The sequence below is a fragment of the Accipiter gentilis genome, chromosome 8 (assembly GCF_929443795.1).
Source record: "Accipiter gentilis chromosome 8, bAccGen1.1, whole genome shotgun sequence".
NCBI classification, from domain to species: Eukaryota; Metazoa; Chordata; class Aves; order Accipitriformes; family Accipitridae; genus Astur; species Astur gentilis.
In genome coordinates this window covers 20,043,541-20,066,383 of record NC_064887.1, presented here as the reverse complement: position 1 = coordinate 20,066,383, position 22,843 = coordinate 20,043,541, and the positions used below count along the sequence as shown (strand labels likewise).

At 38.5% G+C, this 22,843-nt stretch overlaps 1 protein-coding gene across 4 annotated transcripts in view; it reads left to right on the top strand.

Annotated features, from left to right (window-relative positions):
* ABCA4 (ATP binding cassette subfamily A member 4) overlaps positions 1 to 22,843 on the top strand; it is an 86,774-nt gene that overhangs the window by 8,794 nt on the left and 55,137 nt on the right. For all 4 annotated transcript variants that reach the window (XM_049807310.1, XM_049807312.1, XM_049807311.1 and 1 more), the window contains 10 exons: positions 356 to 448; positions 4,752 to 4,845; positions 5,359 to 5,500; positions 7,284 to 7,423; positions 10,226 to 10,353; positions 14,648 to 14,845; positions 19,136 to 19,225; positions 19,610 to 19,850; positions 21,377 to 21,516; positions 22,632 to 22,748. In XM_049807310.1, coding sequence (XP_049663267.1) covers positions 383 to 448; positions 4,752 to 4,845; positions 5,359 to 5,500; positions 7,284 to 7,423; positions 10,226 to 10,353; positions 14,648 to 14,845; positions 19,136 to 19,225; positions 19,610 to 19,850; positions 21,377 to 21,516; positions 22,632 to 22,748 — 1,356 coding nt within the window. In that variant the 5' untranslated portion in view covers positions 356 to 382. The remainder of the gene's footprint in view (positions 1 to 355; positions 449 to 4,751; positions 4,846 to 5,358; positions 5,501 to 7,283; positions 7,424 to 10,225; positions 10,354 to 14,647; positions 14,846 to 19,135; positions 19,226 to 19,609; positions 19,851 to 21,376; positions 21,517 to 22,631; positions 22,749 to 22,843) is intronic.

Sequence of the window (22,843 nt, the reverse complement as noted above, 5' to 3'; positions counted from 1 at the left end):
AAGCACAGATTTAATCTGATAAATGATGCAACAATTAACTGCTTTCATTACTTGCAAGTCCAAGTTAATAGCTGTATTCATTGTTAATGACTTTTTTCATTCAAAAGAGATGCTTTTCCTTTCTATTGCTTTTTGGTGCTGACAAATGTGTCACAGGAAACAGCCTTCAAACAAAGGAAACCCATGATTTTTCATGTGTGATAGTGTATCAAGTGCAAAATAAGATGGTGCAGACAATGAAAGGAACCGATCTCTATGATAACATAATCTTAAAATAAGAACAGAAAACTGTTATTTTGCTCTGAGGTCTGTTTCAGCTGTCAGCTAAGAAATGGTAATGCATCCTTTGCCACAGGTTAACCAGAAGCATTGATGCAGAAGAATGAGCTTCTTTAGGCAAGTCAGACTTCTGCTCTGGAAGAACTGGATCCTCCGGAAAAGACAAAAGGTAAAGTATTAGTCTTTGGATTTCAGCTTTGGACCATGCACTCCACTGGATGAAGTCACTGGTATGTTTATCAGCATGTAAAAATCACAAATTCCTCAAAGAATCACATGTGATCTTTGTATGGGCCTGCTGTCCAGGATCTTGTCTGGTACAGTTTGCAAAGCTTCTCTTTACAGGCTGAACATAGAATACTTATACTGGGATTTTCTTTGACAAATAGTATTTTGTACTAGGAGGAGAGTTGTGGTGGTATCCTTTAACCCCAAGCACCATGCAGCCACTTGCTTACTCCCCACCATCTAGTGGGATGGGGGAGAGAATTGAGGCGGGGGGGGGGGGGAGTAGTAAAACTCATGACTTGAGATAAAGACAGGTTAATAGGATAGAAAGGAAGAAAATAATAATGATGATAATAAAATTACAATAATAATAATAAAAGGATTGGAATATACAAAACAAGTGATGCACAATGCAATTGCTCACCACTTGCTGACCGATGCCCAGTTAGTTCCCAAGCAGCGATCTGCACCCCCGCCCTGGCCAACTCCCCCCAGTTTACATACTGGGCATGACATCACATGGTATGGAATACCCCTTTGGCCAGTTAGGGTCAGCTGTCCTGGCTGTGTCCCCTCCCAACTTCATGAGAAGCTGAAAAATCCTTGACTTAGTATAAACACTGCTTAGCAACAACTAAAACCATTAGTGTGTTACCATTCTTATTCTCATATTAAATCCAAAACATAACACTATACCAGCTACTAGGAAGAAAATTAACCCAAAACCAGGACATGTGGGTAGTAATATTTTTGTATTTTCACATAAAAAGATCTGCTATTAGAAAACATTATGAGCACCATTCGGCTCAGGGAGGTTTGATTCCTAACTGTAGATTTGCTCTTCACATCCAGCTGCTCTTAGATGTGAATCCAGTTAAGGCCCTAAAGTTCACACAAATTTTATCTTTATTAATATGGCTGAATGATGTAAGGTGAAAATCAGACAAGTATTTTAAATCCTTTCAAATCGTCTTAGATCTTATGATACTTTGTCTTACAGCAAATTTATCTATTATTTTCCACCTTATTTCATTATAGATCTTTTTTTCTCCTTTTTTTTTTTTTTTTGAGCCAAATTTTCTTAGGATCAAACAAAACCTCAAACTAGGGTTTTGATCATCTGATGTACTGCAACTACTAGTGTCCAGAAAAAGAAGTCCCTCTGAGGTCCTACAGAGATATACTACCTGTTTCAAAATAAAAATAATTAAAAAGTACATTATGGCATCTGTGAGGCTGTAACAGTCATGCAAACAATTTTGCTATAATAACAGAGATGAATAGGGTCAAACTGAACCATGGGATGAGTTGAAATGCTTACCTATGCTGACCTGATTTTAGTCATTAGGAATGACTCGTGCTGAAATTTCCAGGATCAAAGGATTATCTGATTTTCTTCACAAATAGAATGTCCCTTCTTTCACAGCTTCCCAGCAGACTGTCTCCCACAGTCTACATCACCATCAAGAGCTGATGCATAACATTGCTAGCTCATGATTTAATACAGTATGAAAGTCACCAGTCTATACTTGAGGTAAATTACACTAAATATAAGGACTCCTTTTTGAAGCTGGACTTCAGTTACTGATTGTCAAAGAGCTGTAGTAGTTTGGTTCTCAAGTTCTGGAAAAAAAACCCCAAACAAACAAACAAAAAAACACCCCAGAAAATCCATATCTTTCTGATCTTCAAATGTGTGTACTGAGAGAATTGGAAGCCGCTGTTTTTTAATTTTTAGCAAATGGGTCTTTATGTAATTCTTCAGTATTTTCAGTGTATGAAATACTGTTTTATTTGGGCAAATCTGCTCAGGTATGTGATCCAAAGTGACTGCTTTGGTTTCAGGAATTCTCTTTTTTCTTATAGAATTTTCAAAAATGCTATCTTGGTGTTGCTAGAGATCCCTTTTTGTGATGATCATGCCTAGCTTCTAAGCACAGTGATTTAATCCACAACAAAAAAAAATTTTCTCCACTCTGAAGAGTAAAACATTTTACAACAGAGTCAGTAAAAGTAACTTCCTTTTCTAAGTATATAAACCTACGGATTTATTTGTCCACACAGAGAAACTAGGTAATCAAAACAAAAATCCATAATGTCAAAAGTAGCTATAAAATGTATTTTGGGAAAATAAGTCTGTTTTTTGTTAACCATCATGCATTACCATACATGGAAGCATATCCAATCTTCTACTCAAATTCATCATTTAGTCTAATCTAATTCACAAGAGGAAAGACTTAGTTACAGATTTAACAGTTGATTCACTGCCAATTTAAGCTTGTCATATTTATATGGTCTTATCACTGTGCTTGGTCCATTACAGCTCCGTCTGGATATTACGTTTCTCTGTACATGTTGTTGGGATTTCTGGCTGTTTATTTTGGGGTTCTGCAGGCTTATGGGCTGCTCTCCGATCCTTTTAGTGAATTCTGAGACACCTGTGTGTCCTCAGGAAAAGGATCACAGGAAAGAATCAAGAGCCTAACAGCGCTTGGTTCGTCCTTATCACATGACACATTGTGTACCAGCTTGAAAGCAAGCTTCCCTTGTGCTTTAGCCTTCAATCCCTTCCAAACTCATTAGCTTAGACAGAAAGGAATTACTGAATTCAAGTCTGAGGATTTTGTATTTCCTGGGAATGAAGTAAGAATTGACATCTGAACAATAAACCAGATGAACTCTGCAACAAAGATGACAACCAAGGAGTCTCCCCGGTTCTTACCCATCTGAATTTATGCGTGTGTAGTGCTTGACTCAAATGTCTTATCAAGTGGATGGCAATGGGTGTTAATCAGACCTTGTGGACCCCTGCTGAGAAGGGTCTGTAACACTGTATTCCGAGCTGTGCATAACAGCTGTCAAGGAGAACTGTACAATGGTAGGTTTCCTTCTCTAATAATTGTGTCATCTGCCCTTTGCTACTGGTAAGGTTTTGTCTGTCTATACAAATATCAGAAAGAAAGCCTTAAGAGAAAAATGCAAGATAAGAAATGTTTGCCTCGTGTAAAGCTTTCTACCTTTTTGCTGTAAGCATAAGCTATGCTTAACTAAAGCTATTAGACAAAGTTACAGTGGAAAAAACAGGGCAGGTCCAAAAAACTGTTCTTAATTATGCTGTGGAGTATCTTTTGCCCTGCATCACTCAGTTTGAAAAAAAAACCAAACAAAACATTCACACCTGACCCATCTTGTCTCTGGCTCCGCTGCTGTATGCATTATTGTTACATATTTGGTGCCTAGTCGGGGAGGCAGGAGCAAAGCAAAGGAGGCAGGGAGGGCTTTCCTGTGCATGTGCTACAACCCTGGTTCTGGAGACAGTTTGTCCCGGCTCTTGTAGGAGGAAAAAAAGTGCCACGTGGCTGGACACAAAAAACGTATAGCTGGACCTTGGAGCCCAAAGCCTGTGTCACAGGATCAAAGAGTTGTAGTTTCAAACCTCTGCCAAAACACACAGAGACGGTAAAACAAACTGAAACACAGGAGTGGAGGAAACAGACTGAAAACCAGGCAGGATGTTGCTCTGTTGTAAAGTAGTGCCCTTGATTTTCTGTCATGACTGGGAGCTGGTGACTGTTCTAAGTGTAATGAAAGATCTGGGCAATAAAGTGGCCTTTGATGGGGTCTTCTTTGTTATTAAATAAGGTGTTTGATCTTAACGTATACATTTCTACCTGTATTAGAAAATTAATAATGTTGAAATGAATGATGACAAAAAGAAACAAAAGTAAAGATGAAAGAATGCAAGCTTATGCTAAAGTCTCTTACCTCTGGGTAAGCACAGTACACTGACAGCCTACTAATGAGCCTATCATTGTGAAAGTGTGGATTAAAAAAACCTCACTTTTTTTCTCTTTTGCATCTAATCCTTTTTTCCTGTATTGTTATAGAGTCATCCACTTTGTATAAAAACTATTTAGACTTTTATCTGGTCTATCTGGCAGTTTAGTACTATCTGCTGTTTCTTTTTACCTCACTCAGGATGCTTAAAAATTTCATTACAGGAGATGGAGAAGCAGCTGCATTAATAGTGATGCTTCATGGTGCTCTGATGAAATCCTTGCTATTTCCAGGTGTCCTTTCCAAATGGTGAAACAGGCAAGGGATAACCATGGGCACATGCTGCACTGCGTATTGCTGCTGTGAGAAGGAGCCTCAGCCCTCTAGTCACTTAGTAACTCTATACATGGTTCATCTGTAAAATTTATTTTTAATTTATTTTTTTTCTTTTTTTTCTTTTTTTCCAGCTTCGTTTTCTGGTGGAGCTTGTATGGCCTCTGTCATTATTTCTTGCCCTTGTCTGGCTGAGGAAAACTAATCCGTTGTATCGCCAACATGAATGTAAGAACATAAGATGTTTTAATGCTCTGACTTGTGCTAGATAATGGCTAGAAGTTCTCAGACAGAGATAATGGAGCTGGTTGCCGAGTATTATTCTCCAGTGGCAAAAGAACAGACTTTGCTTCAAGTAGTTTAGTTATTTATAGCCATATGTTATAAGATTTACCAGTGAGGAGCAAAAAACCAAAAAGCTCTAGTTTTCCTGTGAGATGCTTTCGGACATACATGAGGTATCAATATTCTATGAAGTTGTAGGTTTCTGTAATTCTGTTACTGGAAAAGTTACTGCCTCACTACTTATTTAAAAAAAAAAAAGTTATGTCACAATTTATTTCATCTGAAAATAGCCATATCGCTTCTATTAGTGACTTTTTTTTGCTTAGTAAAAGAGAAACCTGTATGATTTCCATCACATTCCTTCTGTAGTGAGCCAACACATCATGCTATTTAGATTCACACAGGCTGCATTAGAAAAGACACCTAATCATTCACATTTCTGTTTCCATACTCAAGGTCACTTCCCAAACAAGGCAATGCCATCTGCAGGAACACTGCCATGGTTACATGGCATCTTCTGTAACGTGAACAACCCCTGTTTCCGCAGCCCAACCCATGGAGAGGGTCCAGGTGTTGTGTCCAACTACAACAATTCCATGTAAGCAGTGCACTGAGGCATATTTTATAGAATTGTTCTGTGGTTGAATAAAAAGTGAAACGTGAGCATTTAAGAAAGCACTGGTATGCAAATACTGGAAGACAAAAATTTTCAGTTCTAGCACATCAGTTGCATTCCAACAATGGCCAGCAAAGTTGAAACAAAGCTCATGATGGTGGGGATGGTGGGTTTGGTCCTTTTCAAGAAAGAGTTCAGTTGTAGTAGTCCATAGGGAAGATGTGTTCACTTAGTAAAATCCATCCTTTCTATTGCCTACTGCTTAGTGAACGTCTCAGGACAAATTTTTTTGATATAAAAGTATGAAACCCCTAAGCTTTCTTTTTTCATCACTTGAGTTGTCCCTTCATATGAGAGCTCTGATGAAGTAGCAGCAAAGGAAAATCTGCGTTGCCACTTCTTATGTAGCACCTGTTTTGGCTACATACTAGTAAGACTTTAACCAGCATAGTAACCTTCAGATACTAAGCTTATTAACAAAATAGGAGGATAGGACATTTCTGGACTGTTTGTGAAAAAGAGCTGTGGGAGTGCTTTATTGCATTGTTTGTTATAGCTGAGTTATGAAAGACAGCATAGTGGACAAAGACCCTTAGAGTAAAAACCTGTTAGAATAGCTATAAAAAAATGCTCCAAATCTCCCTTTGCAAATAGTCCACTTTGGAGCATCCAGTGATTAAAATTCATGAGCTAACAATGTCAAGGCCATTAAAGCTCCAGTCATGTGAAAGTCTGTAACTTGAGTTAACTTAGCATTTGACCTTTTGTTCCTAGTGAACAGGATTTAAAATAGTCAGCTGCACTTTTTTTGTGGGGTACAGTCAATCACACAGTGAAGCTATAGGGTTCTGTTTGCTATAGGGTTCTGTTTTCTGTATGTTCTGGCTTTTCTAGGTTGCTTATTACAGAGCAAACTGTCCCTTTGTGAGTCAGAGTAAATTCAGTTCACTACAGAGGAAGCAAATACATTGTGTTTTATGAAAGAATTTAGTCCTTCCTGTTTGCCCTTTCCTGTAAGCTAAAAGAAGTCAAAGAGGACTGAGATATACCATTCCATGTATGGAAAAACATAACACCGTTAAAGAAGTGTAATGGCCTCTCCTGCTGCAAATAAGAATTTTTTTGTACTTGTTTATAAACACAGGGCCTGATTGCATCCTCACTTGAACTGCATGTTCTAACCCAGAACCAGTAGGTGAACAGCTGCCTGTGACAGTTTGTCACTCCCATTTTCCTGCCTCTCCTAGAAGAAATGCTTTGAAGGGATCTGAATGCCACCCTTACATTGGAGGGGACTGAACTGGGAGAGGGAAGAGGATTCTGGGTCTGAATGATTCCATGTCACTTACTGGCTGAGCAGGGCTGCATGTGCCCAGAGTGCCCCATCCAAATGCTGGAGCTGAGCCTGGGCTAGAAGCAGAGCAGATTTGCACCATAGCTGTGAGGTGAATGTTCTCTGGGGAAGGTCTTGTCTCCCCAGAAAGATCAGCGTGGCTAATGAAGAAAGTGTATGAGAGGTCAACCTTCTGCAACACCTAGTAGCCCTCTTAAACCTTCTGTGAACTTCCAAATCTAACTGAATCCCACACCACCTGGAACTAGTCACCACAAAACTGACATTTGAGTTTCAAGACTAAGGACAAAATAGTTTATTTTTTCCTCACCCCTAACACAGAGAAAGTTGACTTCACTCTTCTGTGTGTGTGAAAGGTTCTCAAGAGTCATCAGCCTTAAATTATCGTTGGTTCACTATTTCTTCTTTCAGCCTTGCAAGGGTATATAGAGATGCTCAGGAGCTCTTACTGGAAGCCCCTGAAATCCGTGACCTTGGCAGAATCTGGGAAGAACTGATCATTATGACTCAGTTTATGGAAACAATGAGGACTAATCCTGAAAGAATTGCAGGTAATTGTTTTGTCTATATCCTTTAGACTACTGAATTTTTCCTTCTGAGATCTGACTGGTAGTTATTCTGCAGATTGACAACATTATAATTTATTTCACATGTGGCTGTTACTCTGCTTACTGTTAGAGTAAGTTAAAACTCATCCAGTGTTGTAACAAACACCTTTCATTTGAGAGAAAGGAGAGAGGCAGTCAGCTCCATTCTTCCTTAAATAACAGCAGACAAAACACAAACCCACAGATATCTCACCACCCAAAGTAAAACACATGGATGAAGAGATTTCATTAGTTATTATTACGGTAGAGGCAGAAGCAGTAAGAAAGCATCACTGGAAGATGCAGAGGAATGGAAAGCTAGGAATATGCCTGAATATATACTAGGAGCATAAACCAGAGAAGAGCTTGGAGATACTTTGCTTCAAGTGTTAGCTGAAATAGGTTTGGAACAGTGAAGAAGGAAACACTTTCATGTTCTGATGATGTGTTTAGAGGGAGAGGGCATTGCACACGTCTTTAAATAGGATTGCAAATTACATGACTTCATTAATTTTTTACTTAACCAGCTGAACTCAAAACACAATCCTGGAGAAGAATAGGAAATGGACTAATAATAAATTTTTCATTGAGAATTTGGGCTTTAAGTACAGAATTTGAAAAGATACTCCTAAAACTAAAGGCAGAAAAATGGACTGGCTTTGAGAACTGATCTGTCTCATTCTCAAATCCTTTGCCACAGGAATAATATTCTTATTAAAATCAAATAGTCACTCTCCATATACTTTTAATAAGATGTGTACAAATAATCTGATATACATGCTCCGCTATCTTATCCGAGGTTTCTAACTAGAAGTGAAAAAGGGACTATCTCATTGTAAATAACAGTGAGACAATCAAAATGCCCCAGAATGCAAACAACAAGAACCTGAGTATAGTCTGAGTTGTGGTTTGTACACAGCTATAGAAACCAAATCTGTCTATTTAGAGGTGAGGAAAAGCATGACCTGGCATGGGTTTGCAACATACCGCTAAGGTACCACACCCCATGGTTTGGGAGGTTGCCTTTGCATCCAGTATCAACTCTACTCAGCAGTTGGAAAATAGAGTACGTGCCTCCCCACTCCTGTGAAATATAATGTTAATACTCTTTCAGAATCGGGGGGGGGGAGGGGGGAAGGGAAGGGGTTAATGTGTTTTACTTTAAACAAAATTAAAAAAATGTTTGGAATCTCCTGTTTCATGAAAGAAAGTAACAAAGTCAGTTCCGTAGCTAAAATAATAAAATGTGAATTGCCACCTTTTTCCATACAGAAAAAGGTACTGCAGAATTGACTTTTTAAGTTCTCTGTGTGTGTAGCTTACTACTATTGCCTGTAAGTAACAATCTTAACAGAATATTGTTATAGCTGCAGAGATGACCAACGAAAAATTCAGAAATGTCAGAATTGAGCTTGTTCCTTCTCTGGATTCCTTAAACCAGATCTACCTCTTGAGTCCTCCTTCCTTGTCCCATTTTCCTCTTACACTGATGCATTTGATGAGATTTGTTCCTGTGGTGTGCTTTTTCCTCCACAATGCCTGGGTGCCAGGAACAGTGTCAGTGAGAATGAGGGACAGGCCTCTGCTATTGTTTTCAGTGTTTACAGCTTGAACAAATACATAGAGGAGCAACTGAAGAAGTTCTGCTCAGCCCCTGGAGCCCTAGGGCAGAATATGATTACTGCAGATGGAATTGTGGAAGTTAGTTGTCAAACTCTGATGAGACTCTACTTAACTCACAGAATGGAGACACTCAGCAGCAAATTTGTGCATGTTTATGTGGAGATGTCTAAAGCTACGTTCCCCGTGTCAGTATGATACCTGCTGCTCCTATCAGTTTCAATTGCCTGTTCTAAAGACTGGAAGAACTAGTGCTTTTCAAGCATTCTTTACCAAAGCCTGTTGATGCTATGTGAACTACCTTTAATAAAGGCTGTAGTATTCAATGGACGTGAGCAACATTCACTTTCCAAGCTTTCACTTGGACCCATACTGAGGTGGAATTCATGCTGATACTGATTTGTAACAGAGACAAGTTAAAAAAGATTGGCACTGTTTGACTTTAAATCAACAGCATTTTGAATATTGTTATAGATGGCATTAGGAAAACTTGGTGGGCTCTCACATGTGTTTAATTTAATAGTGGGTAGTCTCATTGGTTTGCCTGAAGATTTGTCAGTTTTTAGTTTAATAGTTGGTAATCTAGTTTAATATGACTATTAAACTACAAACAGTTTATGCTTCTCTAAGGAAAATGAATTTTTTCTTGTGAAAGATTTTCAAAGGACCATTTTTACAATACTACAGAATAAGATTAACTAGCTAAGATTAATGGACAGCAAGTGATAAATTAGTTTAAATGTAAAACATTGGCTAAAGTTATTTACACAAGGCCCAGAAGAAAGTACACTAACAACAGTAGCACACTTGAATCTGAACATTTAAAATAAAGCATTGCCTCAGAAAAGTCAGATGCTTTCAGATGCAGTCAGGCATGCTGTCAATACTTCCACTGCTGAAGTTCTAGTCTGAAACACCTTTGAGAAATCTGATATGCAGAGTCAGAACATTCAGCATTTTCTGATGATCATTCCCCAACAAAGGATTAAAATTATTTTGAATTTCAAAAATAGGTCTGGACCCCATTAGTCACTATTAAGTATATGAGCCAAAGTACATACTTTTTGCAGGTTTAAGCCAGGGTATGTGTTGTTCTTTAACTTACTTTGGTATCTCACTGATCTCTGCACTCCTTTCTTCACCCAGGAAGAGGAATACGAATTCTAGACATTTTGAAAGATGGGGAGACCCTTACTTCCTTCTTGCTGGAAGATGCTGGCCTCCCAGATATTGTTGTTTTCCAGCTTATTAATGCTCAAGTGCGCCCTGAACAGGTGGGTAGAGTATAACAGCTACCAAGCTGTTACCTCTGTGGAATGCAATCTCTTGAGTTGTATATGCAAAGTAGCCTCAGTGAGGACCTTGTGCCCAGAATACCTGCTACCTTATAGGTTGGTTGTACAACTTCTCCCTTTGTGTTTTTGTGAATCTAGAGGAAGAGGCGTTTATTTTGTCTTTAAAAAATATTTTGAATATGCATTAAATATAGATTATTTGGTCCGATGCTGCTGTTGCTCCCAAATAATGAGCATCAAGAAACGATACTGCCAAGCAATGCATCTGTCCCCGTGATTAAAGATTAGGCGCAGAAGTATAAGACAGCTGGGCATCCTTTTGAGACAGCACTCCTGGTAAACTGCAGCAGAGAACTATCTGAGGTTCTTAAATTAACACTTAAATTCTCTGCCACAATATCAGCACCGTAATATGGTGGCTTTATGGAATTGTCCCACATGAATAGGTAGGAGTGGGAGAAGCAGACCCACTTTCTTAGATTCTGATTGAATAATAGATCTGCTCAGAAAATTCAGAGTGAAAACTGCAGGTCAAATCCCTCCTGAAGCAGCTAAGCAGTGGACTGTGTTTGACCAAGTTCAGGCTGTCTCTGCCTCTCCATGTGCTGGTGGCTGGGAGCTCTGTGAGGAATGCTGTATTAATGAATGAATGTTGCTGAATCAGAACTCTGGAACAATTTCTACACTGCATTAGTGAATAATTGAGGCTGAAAGACTCAATTCCTCTTTTTCACTGCCACATAAAACACAAATGCTGGAACTGTGTGTGGCCAGAAAGAGGGAGGGCATTAATGAACTTGCATGCAGTTCCTTTTGTGCACCACAGGTTCCAGCTGGTGTGACTAGTAGCCAGTTTACTTATCTGCTGTATTCTTGATTAGTACCAGGGGAAGCCCTCCCCTCTCCTCACTTTGTCATGACACAATGCCACAAGACAATACTGAAGTAAGTGTCAATTGATACATCCTATTTATTTTCACACCTCCATATCAGCTGAGATGGTGAAAATTTGCTTCCTTGCTGCTCATGACAAGAATAATATATACAGATACCCTGCTGGGCTTCTCTTTCCCTTTTTGTCCCTAACCTCTTCTTTGCTAGACATCTGCTGTGCCAGGAGAACTGCGTGCTGATGTATTAGTGTCTCTGCCTGCCAGTGTATGCAGGACTGAAGTTTTCAACACCATCACTGAAAGTGTGGTTGAAACCTGCTGGAACATTGAAACCTGGTGTTTTTCTGCTGTATTTTCTGTGCTGATGTAGAAAGAGACATAGTTCTCTTCATGCTGGAAATTAAAGAAGTCTGAACATCAGTTAGAGAGGAAGCTGGAGGAGACCTGGTGTTAAATACCACTTTTGCTGTCTTCCATAGGGTTTTCTTGTTAGCAGTAATCACAGGGGTACAAGATCATCTCACAAGAGCTGATTTACAGCTATGAGGAAAGACAGTGCTGTAAATACTTCCTCCAAGAGGAACTGATGCAGACAACTAATCTTATAATTTTCAAAAGACCACAAGAGAATTATTTTCAATAGGAATTGAACATTTAATCTCTCATGGGAGGTAAATAACTTAATTCCTATAGACCTTCTTGATAAGCAAGTTACTCAGGCTGGACTTACGGTTGGTTGAGGTAGAAGTTGCAGAGCCATGACTAGAACCTAGATCTGTGGTCGTCTTAAGCCTCAGCCATGATAGTTCATCTCTAGTTCTTCATGCTGCTCTACCCTTGGTTTGCTTGCATATCACTGTACACCCTCTCCCCTGGCTCTGATGACACAGAGGTGATCAACCTGAAAGCAGCTTGTAAACAAGAGCCTGACTGTTGCCAACAGCTGGCTGCAGATCTGGGTCTGAGCTGCCTGGGAGTGCAGGAAATGACACACAGAGCTGAAAGCTAAACCTGATCAAAGAGCCAACTAACTGAAAAAAATAATTTGGACTTCATCTTGTCAGCTTTGGCCAAAGAGTGACACATTGATTAAAAAAAAAAGTATTGAAGTTTTCCTCTGAGGGCCTGCTTTTTTGAGTCATTCTAAGATAAGGATAAGAGGCTGATGTTAAATCACGATAAGAAGTTCAGGAAAGATTGGCAACAGCCCGCTCTACCGTAAGAGTTGGAAGGGCAGAGGTTTTATGTTTTTCTAATCCCATCTGTTCATGAACATTCTTGAAATGCAGTTGCAGTTTGTAAATAACCTCTCTTTTTCATGTGTGTGTGTTTAATCCTTCTCAATTATGTTAATGTCACAGTTTCCTCATTTCACAAGTCAAAACAAGGTTCCCAGACTGCCTCCCTGTGCAGCTCAGTTTCATTGCAGTTCACACTGGATGATGAGGACCATGCCAGATCAGGCGTATATGGTTAAAAAAATGCTGTTCTTTTCATACACATTCCCAGGACATAAGTGACTGAGCAAATAAGCAAATTCTTTCACTGTCATAAAGTCAGTTAAATCCAATTCAGATGTTCCAGTTTGAGGGAGGGCAGGGATGTTTGCTTTTGGAGTTTTTTGCAAGCCAGGCTGTATCTGTCAGTTGCATTTCCCCTTTTGTGTTCTGTCTCTCTTCATACTAACTTGTGTTAACAATGCCGTTATATGGGTACAGCTGTAGTGATGATAGTGACAGTACCTCTCAGATACTTTTACTAGAAATTCACATCACTTCTTTGCATCATAATTCCAATATACAAACTGTGCATAATTCAAGTGCTTTTTTTTTTTTGTCAACTCCATAACCAGCTCCATAAACTGAAACCCAGGGCAGTCATGGTAGACAAAATGCAATGTTGTACTAGACCTCTTTCCCCCTGCCTTTCCTATTCTGGATCCTGACTTTCCACAGCCACACACAGTTTTGTTGGTAGCTTCTAACATCTGAAGCACTTAATGAATAACTCCGCAAGCTTGAATCTACTCTCCAAAGCAACTGAATTAAGTTTTTTCTTATTCCTCTGGGTTTTTAAATATTTCTCTTTACAGGCACCACCAAACAAGTCTCAGCTGCTAACTATAGGATATTTGCAGATATAAAATTTTAATAATGTTCAGAATCTCTTAGACGGCCATGTTAATTTGCTTAGATAGGAAATAAATGTGCACCTATGTCTGACGTGGAATAGGTGTAGTGTATTTGTTTTCATCCAAATGTCTTAAAGACTGGAATGTTCAGCACATTATTTTTCTAAATAAAATGACATTCTGTGCAGATCTTGACAATTTCTTTTTCTATGCAGCCCATTAAATTCCTTAAGCCTAATGATATTGTGTCAGTGCATAGTTCTTGTTTGTCTGAAAGTCTGTGTTGGTCTCAAACACAGTAGGAATTTATAGTCATCACAGTATTGTGAGATTTTTCCTTACAATTTGTACTGTGAAAGCAGATGGACAGAGGATGGGAACATTAGCTTATGAGCAATTTCCAGTGCTACTTTTTATTATATGCCATGTATTCTGTGCATTATAAAACAAGTAGAACTGAGTCATAGACTACCAAGAAGAGTATTCCGTTACAAAAATGTAAATCCCAGGTAAATCTACTGATTTCTTTGGAGTTATTCTGCATTTACATTGGTTTAACTAGAAACTAATTTGTTCCCAGTGGTTGAATACTGAAGAAAATAATTGGTTTTTTCTGTTTTGTGTTTATATTTGAAGTGGTAATCAGTAGATGGGTGTGGTTTAATGTAAAATGGCTTTGTAAAGCCTGGTGTATGCCTGTGCACAGTGACAATGAATAATGGCTATGGGGAAGCATTGGGGTGGAATACTCATAACTAAAATAAAATACTGAGGGAAATCAAGCTTGAGAATCAGTGGGACTGGCCTTTTTCTCTTAGAGCAACTGACAGCAAAAATATAACTAGCCTAAACATGAAAGGTAGAGTGATGTGGCACAATCGGTTGGTCTTGGGAAAATACTTTCAAGCAAGCTGTAGCTATCCCTCCTTAACCACAAGGATGGGTAGTATGGCATCAGGTATGCTTAGATGAGAGAGAGAAAGAGAAGATGACTCGCAAGAACTTTTGCGATGAAAGGAAGGATCACTAATGAGAAGAGGAAAAACATGACTGAAGACACAGTGATCTAACATAACATCAAGTGAATGTGGTTCAAGACTTAATGCTTCAGCTGACCACATTCTTCTGCCATTCATGAAAATATTAGCAGGGGCTGATATCAAGGTGTCCACTTTTGATAAATCTTTAATTGTTCCTGAGCAGTATAAAGATTACACAACAGTAAATGAAATATTGGTTTTGGTTGCAGTTTGCCTACGGTGTCCCTAGCTTGACTTTGAAGGAGATTGCTTGCAGTCAAATGCTCCTGGACCGCTTTATTATCTTCAGCAGCCGAAGAGGTCTCCCTTCTGTGCACAAGGCCATGTGTGCCTTGTCCCAGGAAAGCCTACAGAAAGTAGAAGATGCCTTGTATGCAAATGTTGATTTCTTTAAGCTATTTCAGCTGGTAAGTATTAACACAATCATCCTGCCTTCTATTGTAATTTTTTTGGCTGATATTTCATTGCACTTCAAGAATTTTCCTTGTAATACATCACCAATGTTGCAAGCGGTCTTTGTTTATTAACCCATGCAAATGTAAGGTTATGGATGTGTGATCGTTAACCTACCATCAGCAGGACAGTAGACAGTTCTGAGTATGCTTTGGTATGAAACAGATTAAATTCAGAGTACAACAGAACTAAAAGATTCAAATGCAATTTTAAAATCAGAGGTGTGTGGAAGTATTATCTGGTCTTTCCAGTCTGTGTAGCAAAACAGTGTGTGGCAAGACCTACAGGGCCATTGCTGAGGGTTCTGAAAATACGCCATACAACCCATCCTGTCTTCACTCCATCCAGTGTGACAGAATTTTACACTGAAGTCAAAGCCATGATGCAGCTTGAGTTGGGATAGCCATATGAACCTTTAAAAAAAAACAATCAACCAACAAACAAACAAAACAAAACCCCACAAAACCAAACAAGTTGTACTGGCTTTCATCACTTTTTCTATAGAAGATTTTCCTTACCTGTGTTCATTTTCATTGCCCTTCTTTGTGCTGTTCCTGTTTCTGCTGTAACCTTCTTGCAATAAATAAACCACAACTGCAATCTTGGTTCAGTACGGAGATACTATGCCTCTTTAATATTTATTTATTTGTTATTATTTATATTTTATTAAATATTTAAAAGTAATAATATGAATATATGTATTTTTGGAGAGAGAGAGAGAGAGAAAATGGCATAGTTGTAGGGTGGGGTTTTTTGCTTTTGTTCTCTGTTCTTTTCCTAAAATTTTTCTAATACTCCATTTGTATTCTGCACACTGAGCTGGTGATTTCAGAGAACTATTCGTAAAGACTCCAAGGTCTCTTTCCTCATGATAGCAAACTTGGAGCCTATCACTGTGTATGTGTCTTTCATGTTTGTTTTCCCCATGATCATGACTTTGCATTTTTCAACAATGAATTTAATTTGCTGTTTTTCACCTTTAAACTTAATGTCATGAGACCATCACATTGTCAGTTTGCTGTATACAGCAGGCAGAATATATGAGCAGCTGCTGAAGTTACATAGAAATTATTGATTGGACTTTTCTGCCACAGCAGTGTAACATCATGATTAATTTAACATGGATTTTATTCGGCTTTGAGTTGCTCATAACTGGGGACAGAGGATGCCAGAAGCTTTAATTGACACACCAGCCAAATTACTGTTTGATTACTGTGGTATTGACAGTCATTCATTGTGCCCATGTGATTTTGCCAATCCTCGTAAGAGTCTATGGTCAGCTTTTGAAAGCTGCTATTTTCCATTTCTAAAAATATGCTCAGATATTTTCATATATCTGATGCTTGCTGGAAGTAGCAGAGAATTAATGCTACAGTACATCTAAGATAGATTTTCAGCATTTAAGGACTTCATGTGAATATGCAGACTGCACTTCCCAGCTTTAAAATTAAGCTGATAACATATTGTGATTTTGCTGCCATATCAAATAAAATGGAAAGATAAGATTTGATGAAGCAGTTGTCTGTGTTTACAAAAAATAAATATCTCACATGGCAAATAGGAACATAAACCTGAAACCAAAATCTGGAGTTGTGAAAGACTGGGGTGTTCAGATGTAGGCTTACGGTCTGGTCTGTTGCTGCAAGATCTGTCTGCCAAGACTTCCCCTGATTATTGGAAGTCTGTGTGTTGGAAGGGTATCCACAGCCTGATTCCCAGTGGGTTTTAATGTGCACCCAGCTGCAGAGAAGAGGGATTATCTTTTCATGATGCCTAGCACAATGAGACCACAAGTTGGTAGAAGTTTTCCCACACTCCCATCATTATAGATGCTAAATAATAATTTTAATATATTTCTGGTTTTTTCCAAGGCAGAAGAACCCCTTTTAAATCAAAATCTATCTCAGTTACTCCTGTTAAACTAAAAGGTAGACTGTGCATAAGCACTCCCTGCCACAGTTATTTTTACAATGTGCTTCTCCACTGCTTTGAAATTAGTGTTTCTTGTTGAATTTGTGATCAACATATTCAAGTATGTATGTGCATAAACATACACTCAAATCCTTCCATGTGCTCATGTGTACACTCTAGGGGTTTTTGCCAGAAATTAAAGAAATTCACATTTTTGACAGCAAGGCAGAGACAGAAAAATAAGACCCTTCCTTTACTGTGTGGCTGGCTCAGCCGCAGCAAGGAAAATGAGCCTCTTTCTGGAGCACTACTGTTCTTGAACCTGCCTGTTTAGGCTTTATTTGAAGTTCTGTAATTTTGGGTGGAGATAAGCAGTTCTTCGCTAAGCGTAGACACATGTTGCTGAAAAAGCTGCTTTGATCAGTATCACTACATGAACTCGATATGTAATCAAACTGAGTGTAAATCTACACTTAGTTATATATGCAGAATGAATCTTCATTGGATTTTTAAAAAATTTTATGTTAGTTTTAAAACTTCTACTTTAGCAATACCTGTATATTCAAGACCCAGGTTATTTTCTTGACTCTTACACTGTCAGTCACTCTGTACTTCATGATCTTCAGGCTACAGTTGTATACTATAACCAATGACATACCAGAATTTGGTTTTGCAGAGCTCCTTGTTTAATAGGGCTTATTTTAGGATGGGCAGCTGACTCTGGATTCCAGAACTGGACCTTCTATTGTTGGAAAGAAACTCTTCAATGTTTGTGCTTTTCCTTTTTTTTTCATGACACCATATTCACTTCCAATGAATTTGAAAATAGTTGGATAAATATTTTGGGGCAAGCTTTCCTCCTCTGTACTTACAGTCAATAAACATTTCTAACTGTATGCTCTGATATTTAGGTCAGATGAGAGTGTAGTTTGTATATAATGTCTGTTGATCCTGTCTTATGTGTGCTTCTAGAGAACATGAACTAGCTGAGTACAAATTCAGTCATTTTAGGACATTGCTGTTAAGACCTGATTCATACTGAATGTCTCCTGCAAGAAATAGTATTTAGGAGGAAAGGTGTAACTTTGCCCGTATTTCTCTTTTCTTTTCCTCTAGCTACAAGAAGGAGGTTCTTAATTCCATATTTATCCCAGGCTTTTCTCTGGTTTGCTTCAGATTGTTTACAATACCTGTTGCTCACAGTTTCAAAAAGGCCAGGTTAAGGCAAGTGCTCCAAGAATCCTGTATAATCTTTGCAGAGACTGCAGAAAGACTTTGCAGAGAGACTTTGCCCTTAGGGAACAAAGGAAAATTGTACTTTGAAGCATTTTGTGTGTGTGTGTATATTTCCTGCCTGAACTGCAAGTGACAGATCAGAACATGCTAACATAAGCTTTCCATAAAAACTCCTGCCTTTGTGATTCCCTGCCAGGTACCTACACATTGCAGCTGTCTTCTGCTTTCTTAACCACCAACTGACTGAAAGGAATGGCAGGGAATCAGCAGGGTGTATAGCTACACAGTTTTGGGGAAGTCTTTAGGAGCTTATCTCATAAATATTACAGTCTAGCTACCTAAAAGTCCAGCTTTATATTTTATTGTAATACTAGAAAAATAGATGCCTGAGAAAACCTCAAGAGTGCTAACTCCAAGCACACATGTGATTCTTTAGTCAACTGACAAAGAAGGATGCCGTGATGCAAGCAAAGTGGTATGTGACAGCATGCCATAGTGTCACCTGTTTCTTAAGAAGCCAGTGATAACTTAAGTGTTAACTTTTGCTGGCAAGGCCACTTGGCCAGTCTGCTGGAGCCTGGAGAAGTAATTGTTTCTGTCAGATGTGACAGACAGTGAGGACTGGACTGCCTCCAAAATCAGGAAATCCCTCAAGTGTAAAGTACTACCAGTTATTTACCTTCATGGCAAATGGGGGCTTCTGTATCACAACCTTTGCTAAATTTGGAAGTTACCACGAGTCTGTACATATCGCTTGAAGAATAGCCTCTGTGAGAAGCAGCTTCTCAGAAATCCCAGTTCCTGCATTCGTCCTCCATTTTTGCACCTTTTGGCATGGAGGGCTTAGATACGCAGAACAAATCCCAAGCTATATTTTCAGTGGCCTGTGACTGTTTCAGCCTCATATTAGTAAGAACACTTACACAGGCTTTTGTGTGAGTCTGCACATGGGTACTGGATTTGTGGCCCCACAAGACAGGCTTACAAGGCTCACTGTTCCAAATAACTCAAAGTATTTGAGCTACAGATGCCATTTGGATTTTCTTCTCTCACTAGAAACCATACAGAACTCATCTGTATTTCTGATGTATTCACAGCTTCCCACTGTGTTGGACAGAAACTCACCAGGTGCTGACCTGAAGGCCTGGGGGAAGGTGCTGTCTAATGTCTCCCAAGCAGTGCAAAAGGTAGGTGGTCTAATAATAGATGGCATCACTTTTCTGGGTAGCGCATAGTCCTCCTTTTCCTTTGTTCTTCTTATGTTCCAGTTACCTGCTTTATCAGAAAGAAAATAGACTTGTTTGGGAAGAGCTGATTCCTTAGAAATTCATTCTTCTCTCACTACAAAATAAACGTAGACATATGCGTTGGCAATTATGAAGCATATTCTTTTCTTCAGAAAAGACATGAGAGAACAAGAACTGAAAATAGTGCCTGTGACCAGGACAGATGAGATAAAAAGATGAGGTTCTGACTGGATCCATATTTTACCAGTCTGGGCACAACTGAGACTTCACCAGATACTTGCCTCCTTTGAGGGTTGCGGTTAACAAAGTCTTGTCTTACTGCAGCTAGCCAGGAAGCCAAGCATTCAGGACCTTTTGATGGTTCTGCAACCATTTGTACAAGATGGAAGGCCGGAATCCTTAGGCCAATTGGTGAGCTCCTTGTCTGATCTTTTCTGTGGCTACCCAGAAGGAGGTGGATCCAGAGTGCTTTCTTTCAACTGGTATGAAGATAATAACTACAAAGCTTTCCTGGGGATTGACTCAACAAGAAAGAAATCCAGTTATCTTTATGATAATACAACCAGTAAGTTTTTCCACCAAACCATTACAGAGACTGTACACAGATGCAACTTATGTTAGAATACCACTGTTGCTTTTATCAAATAACATTTTTAAGCAGTTGATTCGGGAAATTAGAGACAGGTTAAATGATTTTACATCATACTTCATAGTTGGAAGCAGAGAAGCCCAGGAATTCCAAACTGACAGAAATATGCATTTGCTTTCAATATGAAGACATAAATAAACATCATCATCATCATAATTAAGACAGTCCCGCTGTCTTATCTTCTAATATATACTACTGATATCAGGAAGAACTAGATGCTTCTGAAGAAGGTTCAGGAAAATACAGTGCCACATTCTGGAATGACTTTTCTCCAAGATAGGGGTTTTTTTGTTTGTTTGTTTGTTTTAAAGTCACTCAACTTGATTGATGGCCTGGAGCACAGGAATTTTAAAATCTCTCGTTTTAAACAATCAATTTGATACATGGTGGCTGTTCTGTTTCTGCATAAAAGTACATATATTTTGTAGCAGTAACGTTCTACTGCATAATTAAATCTTACATAGAAAGTATTTCAATTTACCAGTTTTTGTTGCTTTGATTTCCTCACTTACCTTCTTGCTATTATAATAGGAGAAACTGCAAAGAGGAGCCAATTTTATCTTTTCTACCATTTGATATTTTATCTTTTTATTATGTCCCCTTCTGTTTTCTATTTAGTTTTTCTCTACACTTAGACCACCAGCATTTTTTTCTGTACTAACAGCCATATTATAGCTGGTAGTAGATTTCTGTGTCCCTTCTGCTATGATAGATAGGGTTGCATGGTTACAAAGTACAGGTGAGCACTTTGGCTGTAGAGAGACTCCTACCATTCACCGTTTGTGTTCATACTTGGCTCTACTTATGTCTGAACCTTCAAAAGACCTGTAGAAAGCCCAGTACTCCATTAATTCAGCCAGGGAACAAAATAGTTGCATACTATCCAAATAAACTAATTACTTCATAGTGCAGGAGTAAGATAGAAATGCTTAAATTAAAATGTTTAATTCTAAATTATTGTAGGATCCAGTTCTGAACTGTTCCGGAGTTCAACATCCAAGCCTGCTGGATCTCCAGTCCAATAGTTTATACTGCGTAAGAATTAACCACTAACAGGAGAAAAAACGTCTTAGTATCAGTATCAACTACAATACAAAGGAGCTAAGTCATTAGGAGAAAAGCAGCTAGAGCTCAAAACTGTTTAGTGAGATCTGGGCTGTCTAGTTTCCTTCCATTTGAAATACCTTAGAAATAACAGCAACATTCAAATGGTTAAATTTATTTATGTTTGCTCTTCCAATTTCTATGGTGTCTACTTTACAACTCCAATATCTACTTAATAGTCTTTTCCATCTATTCAGGTGTTGTACTTCTACATTGCAGAACTTCAGATTCAAAATGCTTTAAACTGTCCATATTGCCAGTAAAAAGCCCTGCAGGACATTATATATGATAGGATTTGAGTAGGGTTACATAAAGACTGTCTTTCTTTCTGTCTTTAGCACCCTTTTGTAATGCATTGATCCAGAACTTGGAATCAAACCCTTTAACCAAAATAGCCTGGAGTGCTGTGAAGCCCCTGCTGATGGGAAAAATTCTCTTTGCTCCTGATTCACCTTCTGTACGGCAAATCCTAAAAAACGTAAGAAGTTCTGAAATACCAAAATGTATATTTCTAAAAAACTGCATCCTAAGAAGCATCTTATGAAAAACCGTGACCCAGCTACCTCAGCCTAATCAGATTTTCTTCTCAGAACTCCATTTGTTGTCATAGTCATCAGAGGAGGGACAGTTACTCTTTGTTTAAAAAAACAGGAGGCAGATCTTCACTGATTCATCCCATCTTTGTCCACACTAAATGCTTTTTCCAGCTCAAGAAGCCTTTTGTTGGCATTATTGCACTTTTGCACTATTAAAAATAGTAATGTTTACATATAATTTTACAGATATAGGAACATCACCAGCTCTGTGCCAGTAAATATTTAAATGGGGCAGCTATGAGGCTTGGATAAACTCATTGAGACGTAACACTGAGACATTACCAACTAATAGCAACATCATTGTTTAGTATTATATATGTTGAAATGATAAATAATTTTCACTTCAGGAAAATAGGATGGAGCTTGGACTCCAGCTAACTGCCTGAAGTTGGATGAAATGAATCTGAGCAGTTAAATTAAAGTTGCATATGACCTAGGTTTGGCCACTTCCTAACCAGCAGTTCAGTTACTCTCAACATCTATGTAAGGGACAGAAGAGCTGCTGCTTGTAGTTCACACAGGAAAACATCAGATTTACAGCAGCCTAACATTTCAAATCTTAACTAATATCTTAACTATGAGAGTATCTGTGTTCTCTAACTGCCTCCCATTTACTCATCTACCTACATCATCATAGTTCTTTAGTTCTTAATGGAGAGAAATAGTCAAAGGGAAAAAGAGAGGAAGATATCATTCTACCTAAACCCTGAGCATTTAAAAGAATTGAAGTTAACTGGGGTTAATGTGCACTTGTTTTTTCCATTACATATACAACAGAAATTTATCCCAAGTGACTTGGATTCCAGTTGGATTTTACAAATTCTTTTTCTGAGCATTATTAACACTTCTGCTATTTTAACAAGTTTTTTTAAGTATTGAAGGTAAAAACTACATTTGTAAGTTACAGGTTTCACTGTCACTGAACAGCTGGATCATAAATTCTGTTTGTTTATCTCCTTAGCTTTCTAACAGTCTTTTCTGCTGTTTTATTCCTCAGGCAAACTCCACTTTTGAGGAACTTGAACGCCTCAGACTGTTGACCAAAGCTTGGGAAGAAGTAGGACCTCAGCTGTGGTACTTCTTTCAAAACAGCCTGCAAATGAATATGATACGTGTATGTTATAACTTAGCAGGGATCCTCAGTAAGAGCAGCCTTTTATCATCCTTTATTTTTACTAAGGGAGAAGAGAATTAATTTAGAAGGTTGCC